The 19,737-nt window shown below is 43.8% G+C and overlaps 1 protein-coding gene and 1 long non-coding RNA gene across 14 annotated transcripts in view; one reads left to right on the top strand and one right to left on the bottom strand.

Annotated features, from left to right (window-relative positions):
• RBPMS (RNA binding protein, mRNA processing factor) overlaps positions 1-13,047 on the bottom strand; it is a 157,863-nt gene extending 144,816 nt beyond the window's left edge. For 2 of the 12 annotated variants that reach the window (XR_016019455.1, XM_088793475.1), the window contains exon 1: positions 12,107-12,922. Coding sequence is in view for 6 of the 12 variants with exons in the window: in XM_088793475.1 (XP_088649601.1) it covers positions 12,107-12,172 (66 nt within the window). In the remaining 6 variants the exon portion in view is untranslated. Of the gene's footprint in view, positions 1-12,106 lie in introns of all 12 variants that reach the window. The other 10 variants (XR_016019452.1, XR_012495528.2, XR_016019453.1 and 7 more) reach the window with 8 other exon arrangements.
• On the top strand, positions 11,852-19,321 carry LOC109457551 (uncharacterized). 2 transcript variants are annotated; one of them, XR_016019456.1, is made up of 4 exons: positions 11,852-12,121; positions 13,191-15,415; positions 18,364-18,511; positions 19,192-19,321. It is a non-coding gene; the product is annotated as an uncharacterized LOC109457551 (long non-coding RNA). The 2 variants fall into 2 exon arrangements; XR_002139037.3 differs by having other exon boundaries at positions 11,855-12,121; positions 18,364-19,321.
• The last annotated feature ends 416 nt before the right edge of the window (positions 19,322-19,737 follow it).

The following is a 19,737-nucleotide window of genomic DNA, read 5'->3' as shown; positions in this document are numbered from 1 at the left end:
TTAAGGCTGAAAGCCAAGGTTAAAGCTGAATGTCACACTGTGTATAATTCTGCCCAACCTGGTTCCTTCTTGCCTCTTGGGAGTGAGGCCACACTCTACCGAAGAACCTCCCTTAAACCTCTCTGGCACTCACGGTGGGTACCGCCTGACACTTGAACACTTGAGAGGGCAGACAGGGAAGAAAATCTTCTCCTTCCTCCCCTCCCCCATCAGAATGGCTAAAGCAGAGATTAATCTCCTAGCTCTGGTTTTCTGCATAACCCTCCTCAAAACACAAAAACTCAGGATGGGTCTTAAAGAGTCCTTTTGTTTAAGAAAGGCCATTTCCTGCCGTTAGCTCACACCCAGAAACTCCCACCCATTTCTCAAGGAGACGCATTTCACAGTAAAAAACAAAAACAAAACAAAACAAATTTCAAACTTAAAACTATTCACGCCCGCCCCAACAGCCTACGCTGCCAGCCTAGATGTATGCTGGCTGATTTGCCACAACTGCACCCTGTATCACCGAGGGGGCATGAAAAGTGGGATAAGTGGGAAAATGGGAGTGGAGTTCCAGTTCTTTTAATGCACAGCAGGCCTTGTCTGTCCAATCCCTACATTTTAGTTAAGGAAACAGGCTTAAATGACTTGTCCTAGGTCCTTCGGAAGAGAAGAGGGAAGAAAAAGAGTACTGATGATTTGGTTAAGACCTGAGTAACACAAAGATTTATATACCATTGGTTCTAAGACTCTAACAGACAATGGATGATGGACGGTCAAGTTTAAGAAGTTTGCTCAAGGTCAAGTATTATGACATAAATGCTATAAATAAATGAGGATAATCCAATGGCCTGCATTTCCATGACTGCCTTAATTAGTGTGCTCAGCTAACAGCCGGTCGGATGACCAAAGCAATGATGACTTACATTTCTTTCATCGTGCAATGTCATCTGCTCCGATGTGAACAATGAATAAAAACAGCTCCCGTCTGTGAGCCTGACCAATGGGTATAAATTACGGCTGTGAGGTGCCTCCTGAAGGGTTCACAAAACCCAGCTTACACACTCCCTCGCAGCTACCCATACAGGTGCTTGAGGGCTGGATTTGTCCAGCTCAAGCCTGCATTATGCTGAGCTACAAGACTTTTTACTTTGCAGGCAAACGGAGGAAGAAAACCCGTTGAGCTTGAGGCTAGACTAAATCAAAGGACTGAGAGTGCTAAGTCTATCTCCAAATCAATTCCACCTGGGTTACTAACATTAACCCTTTGCACCCCAACAATCACATCTGCAAAGGGGGATCAAATTCACCTTGCTCTACTTATACTTATCCCCCCAACCAGGCCCACATTTCACTCCTGATTCTGTGGAATTATGTACTAGATTTCCATTCTAAGTCGACAAAGAGAAGGATTCCTTCATATGTGATAAATTGCTGTATAACCCCTACCCCTGCCAAGGGATCTATCACTTACCATCCCAAATTTCTGGCTTAAAAGTGTGTGATAATTGTATAATATTTTCTGATGTAATTAAGTGGGGATGGTGATCCAGACATGATCATGTTGAAGGCAGCAATAATGAAAATTTAATCTAAAAACTGCTGGAAAAGGTTTATGATGGTGTAGTGTATTGTACAGGTCTCGACATCTGACGAGTTGGTTTGCATTCTAGTCATTTAAAAATAACAAATTCATGGGGCAGTTCCAGGCATTGTTCTAGGCATTGGGGGTGACAGCCTTAAATAAGACAGAGGTCCCTTAGGCCAGAGACTCACGTACCAGGAGTTCAAGACAAATGATGCACAAGGTAAGGTCAGTGACTACAGATTACTATCTGAAAAATAAGAGGGACGGGATAAGGGGTAGGGAAGATGGGGCTACTTTAAACTTGGAGGTCAAAAGTGTTTATGAGTAACATCTGAACTGAGATGTGAATGAACGCCAAGGATGAGGCTGCCCTGTAAACATCTGCGTGTACCGTGTTCCAGGCAGACAGGATAGCCAACACCAAGGCCCTGAGGCAGGAACAAGTTTGGCAAGTTGGAGGTACCTAAATAAGGTCCAAGCAACTGAAGCATAATGCGTAAGGCTGTGATTCCCGGTGGATGAGGTCAGAGAGACCAGCAGGGCCCAGGTCACATGAACCGCGTGCACCACTGGAGAACTTTTCATCTTCTACCCACTGTAAAACCTTAGACAAATGACCTAATCTCTCAGAGCCTCAGTTTTCTTATTTCTCGACACATGGGATAACACTTCATTTGGTTAAAGTGCAATGTTCAAAACAGAATAGACACTACTCAGTAAGTGCTTAATGAATTGATGTGCAAAAAAATCCATAACTGCTTTTACAAGTCTGAGTATATTTGAATATGTACCTGATCTTCAATTCTCCCTCCAATCTTCTTACATGTTAAGACTGAAAAGGAAATCTGGGCCACAAAAATGGTCTGAGTGTTAGCTCTAACAATTCTCTTTTGCTCATTAATGGGAAAAGGCTTGGCGGTCCTGGAAAAGAAAGACTTGGGCTTAGGAAAGTGGAGAGGGGAGAAAGCTGAATCAGAACAGTGATTTGGCCAAGTGGCGGCTGCCTGGACTCCAGCCCCTCCCATGTTTCTTCTACTGATTAGCAAGGCCCTGAGGAGAAGCAATTACCAATGTTTTCAGTTCCCTGTCACCCAGCATCTGTGGGCAGGCACAGGACGGAAGAGTGTGTGTGTCAGTCTGTCCCTCCCCTGCCCCAAATCACATCCTGTTGGGTTAGAGGGATACTGTATTTAAAAACAGATGCCTCTTTGGAAACTCACACATTTTAAGTCCTGTAAATCACACATGCTGGGTAAAGCAATTACACTTTTGTAGCACTTCCCCTCCAAGCACAAAGGAAATTCTGGTACTTCTGTAATAAGATAGCACTTTCTAGGCTGCACCTTCTCTCACGAGGCCCCAACTATCCATCCTATAGGTGGGCCGAAGAGAAATTTTCACAAAAAAGGATCCTGGGGATTCAAGGAAAAAAATTTTTTTTATTCTTTAGTACTTCTCTTAGGATAATGTTGGCCACCTGCAAGCATATTTACCTGGTACCATAAGTGAGGAAGAGCAGAGGAACATCATTTATAAATCAACTCATGATTTATAAATTGATAGTAGAAATTGGCCTCTAAATTATTTTCATGGATTGGAGAGATGCATTTCAATTTCAGACTCCCAGATTTCTCACACCTTTGCAAAATCCCAGGGGCTGAGAGGATTGAGCTAGGCTACTACTACGGCATTTCCTTAGTATTTAAATTTGTGTAACAATACTGTATTGCAGCCTGGAATTTGAAACTAACCTTCCTGATGTGACTGGCATTTACTACTGCTATTTCCTTTTTTTTCTCCAGTATTCTACATAATATGCATCAGAATGGTTACAACCTGAGAAATACAAATGCAAGTTATTTTCTTAAATTCTCAGACTATTTTTACTATTCTTTCTTCACCAGCTGACACTTAGCCATGAGCAGAAAAGGCAGCAAACTTGTAGAAAAGGTCGAAATGAATGAATTGAAAATGTGACCCACAGAATAGATAACTTTGGGCTCTGGCCAAAGTCTTGTTCTACTATTTCACCCCACCCCACCCCCAATAAAATAAAAAAGGAACAAAGCAACTTGGGGAAATTTCTTCTTATAAAAATATTCAAGCTGGGGCGGCCAGTTAGCTCGATTGGTTAGAGCACGATGCTCGTAACACCAGGGTTGCTGGTTCGATCCCTGCATGGGCCAGTGTGAGCTGTGCCCTCCACACCTAGATTGAAACAACTACTTCACTTGGGAGCTAGTGGGTCCTGGAAAAACACATTTAAAATAAATAAAAGTTATATATATATATATATATATATACACACACACACACACACACACACACACACACACACACACACACACATTGAAGCTTGTTTAGGCCATCCAGCTTTACTTTCCAAACCCATCTATAAATTTTATGATAGCTTAATCATCCAGGGTTGGGAAAAGAAAAATTGAACAAGTGAAAGCCTGGGAATTAACTGCAACTTTTAGAGGAAAGCAATTTCCAGAGACTGCAGATGAAAGCAAAAGAGTGTAAGAAATACTGTATATACCTAGATTTTTCTAAGCTTCCCCGCCCCCATCCAGGCTTTCAAATGGATAAGTATACTGAACACTATTAGGTTATAATTAGGTAGATTATATGTAATACATTTTTATGTTTCTAAATTAAAGAGAGCTTTAAAAATGTTGCTTCAGTTTTTCCCAAGAATTTCCAGCCCCCCCCCCCCGAAAATAAATCACATTTTTTTACTTAGATCAACTTTTAAGTAAAATTTCTCTTTTGTTGCCTACCCACAGAGGTTTCCTAGGAACTAGAGTCTCAATGCCTCTCTTAAATTTTCTGGCCACTCTCACTCATGTTACCCACCTTTTCAGCCACCAGCTATAATAACTTCTTCAATTGTTCTCACAATCACTTTTCAAGATCAGACCTCTCCTCTGCATCTCAAACTCAACATCCTCACCTCTTAGTTGCCTATTTTTATTCCCCTTCCAAACTCTCTATTTTCTATTTCTGCAAATACAGCCACTATTTAGCTAGTCATCCATAGGAGACTCCTAAGAGAATTCCTGGATGAGACTCTTCTCTCCCGCACATCTGACAGTTGTGAAGGCCCCTACACACCTCTGGCTCTCCATCCAGCTCAGTCACCACTGCCAGCCACTGCCTTACTTTGAGACCAGGACTCTCTCAAGAACTCCTCCAAAACCTGCTGCCTCCCCTTCCCCACTGGAAGGTCCCAGAATGCCAAGTCCCTGCTGCACAGCAGCCCAGCTCCCACCACAGGCGAATTTCCCCAACAGTGCCTCCCTCCCTCTCCAGGTTCACCCTTACTTCCCTTCTTTCCTGCCATGTCTTGCTTGCTCTCCCCAAAAGGGTCCCTTGGAAGCATCTATATCTTCATACAGGCCGATCTTTCCCCACACTCTCTCAACTCTTCTCATCTGGCTAAATCTTAATCGAGACTTTGCTCACATGTCACCTCTGTTTAAGTTTTCTTTGACACAGCTCCATCACCCTGTCCTTGCTGTGTTGACTGTGTCCCCAACTCATACATCTATTTCAGCTTTAACTCAGTGCTTTATTATACATGGCTATCATCACTCAACTGGGAGTGACTACCTCTCACAGATCTTGGTATCCCCAGAATCTGCAAATGAAGGCCTGTTACTGAACTTCTCGGTGCCTCAGTGGCTCCCCATAAAATGAGGTTCATCGTCATGGTAATACCCACATCAGCTTGTACTGAGGATGGAATAATGCAATACATATAAAGTGCTTGGCCAGTCCTTGACACAAAAGTTAGCAATCATTATTTCTTGAGCGAATGGGTAAAAACAGTTCAGAAATTTTCATAGGATCAAATATTCTAGCATTTTCCTTTTTCTGCTATCAATAAAAATGACAAACTGGGGGGGCCGGCACGGTGGCTCAGGCGGTTAGAGCTCCATGCTCCTAACTCCGAAGGCTGCTGGTTCGATTCCCACATGGGCCAGTGGGCTCTTAACCACAAGGTTGCCGGTTCAACTCCCGCAAGGGATGGTGGGCTCTGCCCCCTGCAACTAGAAAACGGCAACTAGAAAACGGCAACTAGAAAACGGCAACTAGAAAACGGCAACTGGACCTGGAGCTGAGCTGCGCCCTGCACAGCTAAGACTGAAAGGACAACAACTTGAAGCTGAACGGCGCCCTCCACAACTAAGATTGAAAGGACAACAACTTGACTTGGAAAAAAGTCCTGGAAGTACACACTGTTCCCCAATAAAGTCCTGTTCAAAAAAAAAAAAAAAAAAAATGACAAACTGGGCAACTCTATTCTGATAAGCTCACACAGGTACCCTTCCTTGAGTATGCAGTCAAACACTCCACCCCGCCCGGTTCCCATATACACACACAATGCACTGAAGTTGTTTAAAAACATTCTCCCAACACACTTTAAAGAGTTACATGCAAGTTATCCGCAGACATCAAAATCAGCTCATCTCCATCAGGGATGACATACTGATATCAACACAGCATCAGTGTAAATACCTGGCCCAAAGCCCACTGAGCCAGGCAGCCACTTTTGCTACAGCAGTGATGATTAAGGTTCATTCCCCTCATTCCTTCCTGGGTTTTTTCTTTGACCAAAGCAAGCACTTTTCAAGAGGAACATTTGCATTCCCTTTCCCCTACCCCCAGGCAGACACTAAGGTGCCAAAGGAAACTGAACACAAACATTCCAAAGTGGCTGTCACACAGAGCATGCTTGTTTGGGAACCCAGGGAGCGCTGAGCTCTTCCACCTAACCAAGGCTTCTAGAAGCCCTGTCCAAAGAACCAACGTGAGTTCCACAGCAGTAACCAAATTCTAACGATGAAAACCCAAATGCACTTCGGAATGAGTGGGCCCACGTTGGCAGTGGCTGTTGGATGGACCAGGCAGAGCTCACCTGAGCACTCAAATGGAGACTGTGAATGACAGATGGAGGGAGTTACAGTTCCCTCTGATCCATCCATGACTTCAGTAAATCTCCTGTGAGCAAGGGACCTCAACAATAAACAGTGGTTGCTTTTTAACAGCTTACTTATACAAAAGCATCTCCAACCCTACCAATAAGGCTATTTCCTGTTTATAAACTATGCGTTTATCAAGAGTTACGTGCATATATGTGTGTGAGACTGTGCTACTTCCCTGGTTCTGGGGTAGTAACTTTGGGTAGGTGTTGAGTATTGGGAATACCATGATGTCACTGATCCTTTAAAAAAAAATACATGAAAGAAGGTAATAATTCAGGAATTAAATGGATAACAAAAAGTAACTTCTACTAGAATTCTGAGGACAATCATCTGTTTGGGATGGGACATTTAGTTGATGGGATCCTGCAAAAATGTAGGCTGAAGCTTGACTTCTGCCTTGAAAGCAGCTCAGGCTAGGAAAAAAAGGGGGTTGAAGTAAATGGTTTACAGTGTATAGAAGTACATTGGGGCGATCCTAACGTCAAGTTGGGACTTCACTGTGTAAAGAGAGCAGTGCTAAAGGAGTCGGGGCCATCAGAGGATCCAGCAGTGTTGTGTAGGGATATACTGACAAAGCATATTAGTACAAGGAAAGCTGCTAAAGATCACTAAAATGAGCCAGGATAAAGAAGAGGGGAGATAATTATGATGAAAGGCTACCAGGAACAGAAGAGGTCTGATTCCTACAGCAATGCTTGAGAACAAAACGAAATACAACCAATCTGACGGTTTTGTGACACCTACAGATGTTGCAAGAAAATTTGATGAACTCTTCAAAGCAAAAGACATTTAATTGTTTTTGTTCACGTGTTCATTTTAGAAAATTTAGAAAGCACAGAAAAGCATCAGAAAGCAAATAAATAAAAATTATTTGTAATCCACCAGATAACTTTTATTAACATTTAATTTTTTTATATATTTAGTTATATATATATTTTAAATTGGCATCACATAGTATAAAACTTTCAAATCTGTACTTTTCAATTAATGCTATAACAGTGATCATTATCTCAATTAAAACGTAGTCAGAAGCTGGAAGAGACAAAATCAAATTCTCTCATACCTCCTTCAGAGGGAGGGTGGCAATGTTGACACTTTGATTCTAGATTTCTGGTCTCCAGAACTGTAACAGAATACATTTCCTGTAGTTTTCTTTTAAAACATGCTTTTAATGGCTACATAATATTCTCTTTCAGGAAGGATACTATGATTTACTTAGCAATTTCCCTACTTCAGAAATAGAGTCTATATAAATTTTCACTATCACAAGAAACTCTGTAATAATCATTCCTATAAATAAATCTTTGTGCGTGCTTATTATTTCCTTTGGGTAAATTCCTAAAAATGAAAGTACTGAATCAAAGGACTTAGGCATATTTTAATATATAATGCCAAAGTCCTCCAAAAAGCTGCACTAATTTAAATCACCATCACAATACACAAGCGTTCCCACACTATTACCCCATCATCATTGAACAGTTTTGTCCTCAAAGCAAAAATTAATATGAAGCTACACAAACTATACAAAAGCATCTCCAAAAAGAACCTCTACCTTATCCAAACTACCCAATAAACGAATGCCATTGGAAATAAAGAAGACTGCATGAAAGTTTAAAACCACTACTGGAAAAATAACAAAAGTGCATGCCATATTGGCAGTGGTCTTACCACATCATTTTACTATGAAGTCACCACATTTCCATCCGAAACACTGTCACCAAATCCTATTCTATGACCGAAATATAAGTTTATTGTATCAGATTTGATTTAGAATAACAGAGGCCCCAGCCTTGGTTAAATTGTATAAAACCATTCTGTACTTTCCCCAAGTCATAATGTAGATTAAACTTAATGCTCAGTGAAAACCTGAAGTTGCCATATCAAACTGACATGGTAACTTTTCTCTGTGCCAATTATAAAAAGCAATTTTCTTCATGACCCCAATATTTTGGCAAAATGACTAAGCACTTTAAAAGAAGGAATGTGAGGCAAAGATTTGTATTAACTTTTGAAGAACTGACTTTACTCCATGATTGCTGCCAAACAACTTTTTGATCAATATTCCAACACTGCCAAGCTTTTTGCTTTTTTAGTTTTGAAGTACAAAAAAGTTTCAACAAAGCAATTTAAGGAGAAATTACTCTAACACTAGCACCTCAACACAATAAAACACTTTTTAAAAATAATTTGTAATCAACCTGAAAAGTACCCAATGACACAAATAAAAGGAAAATGGAAACAAAATTACATATTTACCTGATTTCCAAAAAAAGAAATTTCTATTTTGAAAATTTGGTGACCAAAAATAAATTAGTCCTATCTACTACTAGATGGGAAAAAGTTGATATTTAAAACAACTGATAAGACAAATGAGTGCATTACTTACATATTTATTAATTTTAATAAAGTCTGGTCAAGCGCAAACTGCCAAAGGTGTTTTAAGAGAATACTGCCTAGTCCAAAATTAAAGGCAAATTCTAGAAATTATTTTATTAATTGTAAAATGATGTGATAAATGATCTAATGCCCTATACGTACATAAACCTTATAAATCTCACACCCCAATAAGATTTTGACAACCAGTTTTTCTTTATAGGGACAATTTGCATAGGAACACACATATTTAGCATACTAGAAGCTAGAAAGGCAGATGTATTATCTCTTACAAAATTGGCTAGCCAGATCTTAAAATCAGTTTTCCTCAGTTTTAAACACTATCTAAAGCAGAAGCCTATGTCCTGCCCAAGTTCTCAAAAACTTCCAAACCTAAAAAGCTGCAAAAATTCTCCTAAACCCTGGACTGTTCAATCTATACAGTTGGAACCAAATAAGTGTTTCTGCATCAATTATTTCAGAGTAAGCTTTAGAAGCTCTCAAGCAGGGCTAAAACGGCTTGGTAGATAAAAGGAACTCATTTAAAACATTGAAAAGAAAAACACAACTTGGATTTTATAATGTAGCAGAGAAAGCCTCAACTACCCTGACGATCTATGAAATAAACTGTTTTCCCTTAATGATGATTGGACTCTCTCGTCCTCGTCAGTGCAATCACTACCAGAAACTACAACAAAACACATTTTTCCTCTCTTGTCATTATGTGTGTATATATATATTTTATATGTCTGTGTGCTGTTTACTGGAGTCCTCAGCCAAGACTTTTAGATGTGTTTGAGGACAAATTGCTGATCGTTGGGTGGGCAGGAAAAGGGTCCAGTGTGGTGGTTTTGTATAATGCTGAGCACATTAATGAGACTCACTAAAAACCATATTTATTTTACTTGTGGCTTCCAGAGTTAGACAAAAGAGGTTCGGAGTTTTCCAAAACCAAAACATAAATCCAAAACAGGGAATTTGGGCAAAACTACCTGGATCATTCAGGCCAACTTACTTTCTTTTCCTGAATTTTTAACATTACAAACCCTCTGTCTTTATAGTGTTTGTTTTACGCACTCCACCTTTTGTACAACTTAGGTTCTGAAATCTTCCTAACCTGTTTTTAAAATAGCAAGTATCTTGCTAAAGCTACTGACACTTCCTAGAGCCACATGCCATTCCCACCTAAAAAGGAACACTGTAATGACAACAGGACAGGTAAGAGGCAGTGACTATACTGAGGTCACCTGTGATTCTACTTGGACACAACCTCACACATTAAGATGACCAGGAACAGGGTAAACAACACCTCAGTACTGGCAGTAGTTAGGCTGAGAAAGGTCAAGCAGAAAAATGTGATTTTATTTAATTTTATCAAGTTAAGTAGGTTATGGTTTGCGGACACTCAAACCTCTTTTGCTACCTACCAAAAGAAAAAAGAAAAAGAAACCTTTACTTTGCCTGATTAATGTTTTACGTTTACAAGTTTTCTTAATTGGGTGAAGAGAAAAAGCTGGTTTCATACAATATATTCTTACCCTTTGAAGTACACAGATTGCCAACCTACCCGAAATAGAAAAGCTTCTGAAGCAATTATTACCTTGGTGTGTTCTGTGAATTTGTTAAACATAGCGATTCACAAAAAAAGGCAAACTTGTCATCATTTTTAAAATTTTATTTTAGTGGCAGGAAAAATAAATAGCAAAGAAGCCAGCAAGGTTCAAGAAAAAAGTAGAACTTGCAATTCAAGTCACCTCTTTGAAAAAGAAGGAAATGTCAACAGTATTTCTTCACTTGTAGTTAAACACAACAAGCACGTAAGCAACGCTTTTCAAAATAATAGTTTATAATAAAATAGGCAGTTTCCTCATGTGAGAAGGCAATTTTTGGTTCACTGCAATTCACCTAGGTTGCACTACCCTACACCTGTGTTAAGAGTAACATTTTGTGTTAATTTTGCGTGGTTTTAGGTCTCTCCTTTACTTCCCCAGTTACAAGTGGACAATGTGCTAAGGGCTTGTATGTACTAATCAAATCCTCCACTAAATTTGGTTTCACTATCAGAATTTCAGTTTGCACATAACATATTATCTCAATAATAATGTCAATATCCTAACCGCTTTAGAATCAGCTTACCATTCTGTTAGCCTTATATATAGGATGAAATACCTGTAAAAATGCTTTATAGGTCATACCTAGGTGCATGGTTTCTGCATTTACACACATTCTAAAGTTCTTTTTAGCATTGTTTAAGAACTCCACTAGGTCGGATCTTAAAAAGTGGGCGAGAAACATTGTTTCTTGGACTCCAGATCATGTACCTGTAGGAAAAGAGCCATTTTACAGGATACGATAAATATCCAACTACAGATTCTGAAACATGTGTTCAGGATTTCCCTCCTACACTGACTGAATTCTGTTTATACCAAAGGAAAGCTCGGCAGCCCCAACATTTTTATCGTTGTTAGGGACCCACCACATAAAATTTACGCTCGGAAGTCAAAGTCCTATTAAAATTGCCTCGATGATCATTCGGTTAATTGCAAAGTTTTAAAACTCTGCTCCCCACAACCGCATCGCCCCCACATTTACAAAACCTAATCACCCAGGTTCGGGGTCTTTGACTCATCAGAGAAGAATGCGGCTGAGGAGTTATCTATTAATCCAAAATGCCTCAGCTGGAAAGATATTTCACCAAGAACTTTCAACACTGAAAGGGAGGGGGCTGGGAATAGAAGGTATCTTTTAAGACGAACTTTCCCCGACTTCTTCCTTAAACCACACACACAAACACACCCCACAACTTCCAGGGCCGGACGCAGAACTAAGTCCTGATCCTCCGGGTCCCAATAATCTGAGGTCACCCAGGAGTCAGTCTCGATTCCGCTTTTAAAATCTCGGGCAAACAAAGCTGAGCATTATACTTACAAAAGTTTCCGAAAAGTCCTCAAAGTTACGCAACGCTAGGCACGCACCCACAAAAACACACTCTCCGAAGATACAGTCTCCCGGGACGAGAGTCTGCGGCAATTCCCACCCCCTGGACTGCGGCGCCCCGGGACCAGTGCCCGCATCCCGCCAGCCTCTCCCGGCCCGCCGCCCGCACTTTGGAGAAAGCCGGCGCGGTTAGCGTCCCAGGTCGTACCCGCCACCGCACCGAGCCACTCAGTACCTCTTCCTCCTGAAGGTTGGCCTCGTTCGGGGTGTTCTCCTTCTCGGCTTTGACGCCGTTGTTCATCTTCCCGGTCCTCCCTCGCCGGGCAGGGCTGGGGCGCGGGGCTGGGCGAGGGCGCGCTCGCCCACTGTTCCCTTCCCCGGGCGCGGCGGGTTGGAGCCGGGGCAGCGGCGTCTCGAGTTCGGGCTCCCGGGCGCGGCGCGACTGCGGCGGCGGGCGACTCAGGAAGTGCAAGAAAGAGACCCGGCAGGGCGAGGCGCGGGCTGAGTAGGGGCCGGAGACAATCGGGACCCGGGCCGGAGACCTGGAGAGCGAGGGCGGGCGCAAGGGGAAGGAAGGAAGGAAGAAAGGATGGGGCGAGGACGCGCGTCCCAGGAGTGACCCCAGAGAGTTGGGGATGTGGCCGACTAGGGGTTGGGGGCGATCGCAGCCCAAGCCTAGCCGCTGCTGAAGGGAGGGGGCGAGAGGCGCCCAGAAAGGCGGAGAAGGAGGAGGAGGAGGAGGAGGAGTGGGACAGAGGGGCGCGGGCCGCGGCTGGGACGCTGGGACCCGGAGAGCGGCTGAGTGCGCGCTCCTGGCTGACTCTGGGAAGTCCAGGATCCAAGCTGCGCCCTTTCTTTCGCCTTCCTCCCTCCCCTCTTCCCTCCCCCTCCTCCCTCCGCCCTCCCTGGACGTGGGCTGCAGGCTGTCGCCGAGAGGGACAGGACGCGAACCGCGAAGCCCCCGCGGGAGGAGGGGCTGCGCCCAGGGCAGCTGCCCCGCGGCCAAAGGCGTGCGCCCGGGAGTGGGGGGGCGCACGGGCGGAAGCGGCAGACCCCAGCCTCCAACTCCGCTGTAGGTCCGAGGGAGAGGGCCGCGGAAGGAGGGAAGGTCAGGTCTTCCGAGTTACCCTGGTGGCAGTGTGGGGACGGAGTTGGCGAACTGGCGTGGCTGTGCTCGCGAACTTGGAGCGAGGCTTCGAGGAGACAGGCCCTCTGCCAGTGTGACCACCGCTAGGTGTGATGTGCTACTTTTGTTTGTGGGATTCTCACGAGGGATTTTCACCCGTATGCCGCTTTACACCTATTTCTTCCCTTCCTAGTACGCAGCTGGAAATGACAGGATGCGAGAACTGGAGTGACATCCGGGGGCAGCCTGAGCCGGGCCGCCGTTTTCAGGGCACAGCTTCAAGCCCACTTCACGCGCGGGGTCCTCCAAAACCTTTCCCACCGCGATCCCCACCCCAGACCCCGCGAACCGTCCGCCGCCGTCACTCTCCGCGAGGCTCCCCCGGGCCCCTGTTCAGACTCTTGTCACAGCCCTTATCAGACTGTTCTGGAATTAATGTTTACCTGGCTGCCTTTCTGACTCTTTTGAGAGCTCCTCCCTGGAAGACAAGACCGTGCCCTGTTTATCTTCTTAATCCCACAGCTTTATAAATACGCTACCTGGTATATAGTAGACACTCGATAAATATTTGTTGGCTAAGGGAATATTCCTCCTCACTGCAAGCCGAACGGGGGCCCAACAGAGCTGATCTGCAGAGTGTCAAAGCTGCTGCTTGAAAGAGACTCGGCATTCCGGGAGGTCAGCGCACGAAGCTTGTTCATGCACCAACCTCAGACGGACCATGTGGTTTCCTTTCCTCGAACCTGTGAAAAGGGAGTAGTTATATTATCTCCCAGGAGTTTGCCATTAGAGGAGATTATAGTTTGATAGAGCGATAGCACCTAGCACCCATTCTTACCCACTTTAAGTTTATAATACATGAAGCTAACATTTTTATTAAGGACATTTCCATTTTTCTTGCGCCATAGAGAGCTTTTCCAATACTGTATCATTTAAGCTTTCAAACTTGACTACTACAAACATATACGTTTAAAACTCCATACATCAGAAGATTCTCCCTCACTAACTACCTCCAGGAATTCTCTTTCCCAGCATGCTGTTCCTTTCCAGCACAGCACCAAACACAATTTCTAATTATTTGCTTGCTTCACTGTTCATCTCTTTCCCCCACCCCCACCCCTACTAGACATTCTTTACCCTCATACCGGTTTAAGTGCCGCTGGTATGGGCTGAGGGTGGTGGTGGGAATTGAAGATAAGGCTCTCGCTGTTAGGGAGTTTAAAGTGGTGTTGTGGCGACAGGATATCCAAAACAACTCCACTGGCAACATAATCACAGACCCCGGTTCAAATTGTGGAAAGCAAAGCAAATATCCGCTTTAAGAGCATTCGGAAGAGAAACACAGTAGTAATACTTGGATTTACGTAGCGGATTTTTCTTGGTAGTGAGGGGAGTCTGAAGATTTTGATAAAGAGATGTAATTGCTGTCATGATGGCACTTCCCTCTATGGGGAAGAAAGTGTGTGTCCTGGGTGAAAATAAACCCAGAGTCTACTGAAATTGAAATTGAAGTTCAGAATCGGCAAGGGCTGCAATTAATCTGGAGATTTGGACAACTGTCTCCACCTCCAGTTCCTCACTGGGTTGTGTGAGGAACCACGAGGGGGCAATGTCTTCCCGAGCGTTGGCCGAGGGGTGGTCTTGGGCCCCTGTGCTGACCTCCAATGCCCCCTCTACCCTCCTTGGCCTTTCTTGCCTGTTAACTGAATACACTTCACAGAAAGGTATTGTCTTGCTGGAGCCTGGCAAGGGCCCAAGAAAAAGGACAGTTGATCTCGTCCTTGATGATTCCAGTCAGACTTTACTTATAAGTCGGTGGAAGAAGTATGATTCCAGGATGCTGGGCGAACCTCCCCTACCGCCACCCAGGGAAATGTGGCTTAATTCCAAATGTAGAACCTGATTCCTTTGTCTTTAAGCCAAGCTGGCATTTTGTCCATTGTTAAAAGTCAAACACCTCTGAGATTAAAAAAAAAGAACAAGTTCCACGAGAGGATCCTTGTCTAACTTGTTCATCGTTGTGATCCCAACATCTAGATACTGCCTAACGCATAGTAGGCGCTCAACAATGATTTTTGAATGAATGAACACATTGTCTTATCAGTTTTGATTCTCAGGCTTAAACGACATTATCAGATCCTTCCAAGACCTGGCAGGAGGGACTGAATTAGTGGAGGCATGGAGAGCCATCACATGGGGCATGAGGCAGATTCATGGAGTGGTCTTTAGTCATTATTTTGCAGAGGGGAGACCCTAGATAGACGACAGCCTGTGCAGAAAAGGACAATCGATGAGATTTCAAGAAATAAAAAATAAAATCACACGACTCAGCACGAGGGCCCCAAACCACAACTGAGCCAGTCAACTGACACATGCAGTTGACAACAAAGCAGGGAGACCTAGACTACATAGTCAATGGTGAGCGAAATTCAAGGTGTCTTCAGAAAAGTGTGTAGGGATGGGGTAACATGCCAGTAAAAGGGGTCTCCTATTTTGCCCTTTTCTTTAGAAATGGTTTAGACTTATGTGGAAGAACAATAGAGTCATGTTGCCAACAAAACTCAATGAAAATCTGTGTATTTGGCTATTTATAAAACCTTGTGAGTATGGGGAAAGTTTGAGTGTGTGGGGGGAGAGGGCCATGTACATTCATTCAGGATATAAATGATCTTTATGACCTGTTTACTACTTCAAAGAAAGAAAGTTTCAAAAGTGAGATCTCAGTAGCAATAGTTTCCAGACGCACTAAGAGTTATAAGACAACAAAGGGATTTTATATCCTAGAAAAATAGGGCTAATGACCAAGAAACATCTGCTTTCTTTCCTGCCCACCACCCTACCATGCTGCTTCTGGCCTACCAGGTTACATGCTATATTGATAGGGAAATATTGTATGCACCTATAGTTTTTATTACTCATCTCTATTTCTCTGGCTGTGTTCATTTTGAGGTGTGCTTTAAGAAATTCGAACCTATAATTATGTCTTAAATGACTGGTCATTGCAGATATTAAAGGTCTATTTTGGGCATGGTCTTTGCACCTATGTTATCACTGCAGCAGAAAGCTGCAGTGTCTACCACATGTGTTGTGACTGTTAACTGTTCTGCATCCTCTGCTGGACCAAACAAGTTTTTCAGGGCAGAGACTGTGTTTTATTGGTTTTTGTCATCCTTAACATTTCTTTCTCTTTCACCCATCCCCACCCACCTCCAGGCCATCACCATCATCCCCTGAGTTTATTTATTACTTTTCAATTGTGGCTAAAAACACACACAACATAGTATTGACCATCTGAACCATTTTTTAGTATACAGTCAGTAGCTTACAGTATATTCACACTGTTGTGAATATACTGAATATAAAGACATAATTTAAGACCAGTCATTTAAGACATAATTTAAGACAGTCTCCTGATCTTTACCTCCTAAATAGTTCTGAGATTCAATCACTTCCCTCCAAGTACTCATGGTTGCCTATGCAGCCACGTGGACAGGCTCACAGGGAAGAGGATTATAGCCCCAGCTGAGCTCTTAGTGGACAGCCGGTACCAATTGCCAGCCTTGTGAGTGAGTTATCTTGGAAGTGGATAATCGCTTAGCCCCAGCTGACGCCACATGAAAGCAAGATGAGCTGTCTTCACTGACTCGTGCCCAAATTGCAAAATTGTTAGCAAAAAAAGTGAATGCTATTGTTTTGAAACACTAAGTTCTAGGTTGGTTTGTTATACAGCAATAGATAACTGAAACATAATTGTGTACCTAGAGGTGAGGTCCTGCTGTCACAGTGTGGGAACAGAGTCCCAGAGAGCAGTTTCCAGGCTCTTGGCCTCATGTGAAAGGTTCTGGCCCCGGTAGTAGATGGCCGTCAGCTGTGGCTAATTAACCATCAGCTGTAACCAGTTAGCCAATTAGGCACTGATATAACTGCCTTGGCTGCACTGGTTGGTCAGTCGGTTGGTTGGCAGGCAGAGAAGTGGACAGCAGGTTGCAGGTCGTGTGGATCCAGCCTACAGTGAGACTATAGTGCCTTCAGTGAGACTATAGTGGTATGACTCCCCTATCTATGTCTCCGTGGGTGTTCCTTTTTGGCCTAGCCATATCCTGTGTTCTTATGTGGGGAGCAGAACCAGGGACCCTGCAGGCCGCCTTGCATGACAAATGGCTCAGCTATCAGGGTCCCCCACATGACACACAGAAACCCAAAGTAGGTGGCAGTGCCATTGGAATCAGGTGGAGGATAGAAGCTGGAAGAACTTTGAGGAATCTGCTAGTGAAGAGCATTATTAAAGGAGAATGAAAGTATTGTTATTATAGGCTGGAGAAAGGGGAACGTGATTTATACATTGGAAGAACAACTAGCTAAATTAGCCTGTTGTTACATGAAAGATACAGAAAAGATACATAATGAACATGTGGATCTGGCTAAGTAGACATTTGGATAGAATGTTGAAAGGGTTGAATGGTTTCTTTTAGATACTTATGATACAGTACAAGAGAAATGAGATCAGCTGAAAAAGGAATCTTTCCATTTTCTTTTCTTTCCTTTTTTTGGGGGGTTTATATTGGGGACGGGGCACAGGAACTTTATAGGGGAACAGTGTGTATTTCCAGGACTCATCAGCTCTGTACAAGTCAAGTTATTGTCCTTTCAATCTTAGTTGTGGAGGGCGCAGCTCAGCTCCAGGTCCAGTTGCCGTTGTTAGTTACAGCAGGCGCAGCACAGCATACCTTGTGGGAGTCAAACCGGCAACCTTGTGGTTGAGAGCCCGCAGTCCAACCAACTGAGCCATCTGGCCACCCAGGAGCTCAGTGGTAGCTCATTGACCCCACTCCAGCTGCGGAGGGCGCAGCTCACTGGCCCATGCGGGAATCGAACCAGCAGCCCCATTGCCCAGACCTTATGCTCTAACCAACTGAGCCACCTGTCTGTCCCCTTTCCATTTTCAATCAGAATTTAGAGGAAGCCTAAAGAAGCCAGAACTTGCTGGATTTGAAATAAAACTATTTGTCATTCCTAGCTTCTCCAGAGGACAAAACTCTCAATATAAGAAACGACCTAATGGCAAAGGTCAAATCCAAGGTGATATCAGGAAAATATAGCCTTAGGTGAAGTTCAAGATAAGGGTGCATTGCAGCTAGAAGACCCTGTGGTAGGCAGCCTCTGTGATGGCCTCCAATGATCCCTACCTCCTGGTATTCGAGCCCTTGTGTATTCTCATCCCCTGAGCATGAGCTGGCCCTAATGACTTGCTTTTAATAAATAGAGCATGGCAAAAGTGATGGATAGCACTTCCAGGTTAAAGTGCGAAGAGACGATGGACCCCATCTTATGCACCCTCTCTTCCTCTCTCACTTGCTACCTTTCAGAGAAGCCAGCTGTTATGATGTGGGCTGCCCTGTGGAGAGGCCCATGCGGCAAGGGACAATGGAGGCTTCCATCCAAGAAGCCAGACAGGAACTGGGGCTTTCAGTCCAACAGCCCACAAAGAACTGAATCCTGCCAACAGCCACATGAGTAAGTGTAGGGACGGAGTCCCAGAGAGCAGTTTCCAGGCTCTCAACCTCACGTGGAAAAGGGCTGGCTCGGTAGTAGATGGCCATCAGCTGTGACTAGTTGGCCGTCAGCTGTAACTAGTTAGCCACTAGCCACTAATATAACTGCCGTGGCTAAGCTAGCAAGCCCGGATTGCAGCTAGCAAGTGCAGTTAGCAAGCGGATTGTGGATTGTGTTGATCCTACTTCCTGTGTCTCGCCCGGCCACCAGCGAGACTGGGGTGCAGGCAGACCCTTCGTTGGGGTACTGGCAGATGTTTGCTTTTGTGTCTTGACCAGCCACCATCGAGAATATAGCGGTATGACTCCTCTATCTATGGCTCCATTGTTGTTCCTTTTTGGCCTCACCGTGTCCTGCGTTGTTGTGAGGGGAGTGGGAGCTGAGATCCTGCTTGACAGTAAGCTTGGAAGTGGATCTTCCCTAAGTGCAGCCTTAGAGGAGGCCTGTGATAGACTGAATGTTTAAATCCCCCAAAACTCATATTATGAAGCCCTAACTAATCCCCAATGTGATGACATTGGGGTCTTTGGGAGGTAATAAGGTTTAGATCAGGTCGTGAGGGTGTAGCCCCCATGATGAGATTAGTGCCCTTATAAGAAGAGAAATAGACACCAAAGCTTCTGTTTTCTCTGCCATGTGAGGATACAATGAGAAGGAGGCCATCTGCCAGCCAAACAGATGGCCCTCACCAAGAAGCGAACTGGCTGGTACCTTGATCTTGGACTTCCAACCTCCAGCACTGTGAAAAATAAATGTCTGTTGTTTAAGCCATCTAGTCTATGCTGTTTTCTTACGGTAGTCTGAGCTGACTAAAACAAGACCATCGCCTGGCTGACACCTCGGTTGCAGCAAGAGACATTGAGGAAGAGGGTGTAAGCAGTGTCTTGGATTCCTAACAGAAGCTGTGAGATAATAATAGATCGTTGTCTTAAGCCATTAAGTTTGAAGATAACTTCTTATACAACAATAGATAAGTTCATAGCTCACAAAGATTTAAGGTAGGTAAATAGATCTTCATAGATCCTTCTAACTAGACTGCAGGGCTTCTAAGAATCCAAATGTGGCTTTTGCCTCAGGGACATGATTATAACATGAAGTATAAGAAACCTATGGCTGCTTACGGATCTCTACTAGTTTACATTGAAATAGACAGAGTCTATTCAGAATGAATAGAGACCTCTGGACCT

The sequence above is a fragment of the Rhinolophus sinicus genome, chromosome 16 (assembly GCF_057876585.1).
Source record: "Rhinolophus sinicus isolate RSI-liver-muscle chromosome 16, RSI-T2T, whole genome shotgun sequence".
In the NCBI taxonomy this organism is placed as follows: Eukaryota; Metazoa; Chordata; class Mammalia; order Chiroptera; family Rhinolophidae; genus Rhinolophus; species Rhinolophus sinicus.
Note: the sequence above shows the minus strand (reverse complement) of the source record. Positions and strands in the feature narration are given on the sequence as shown.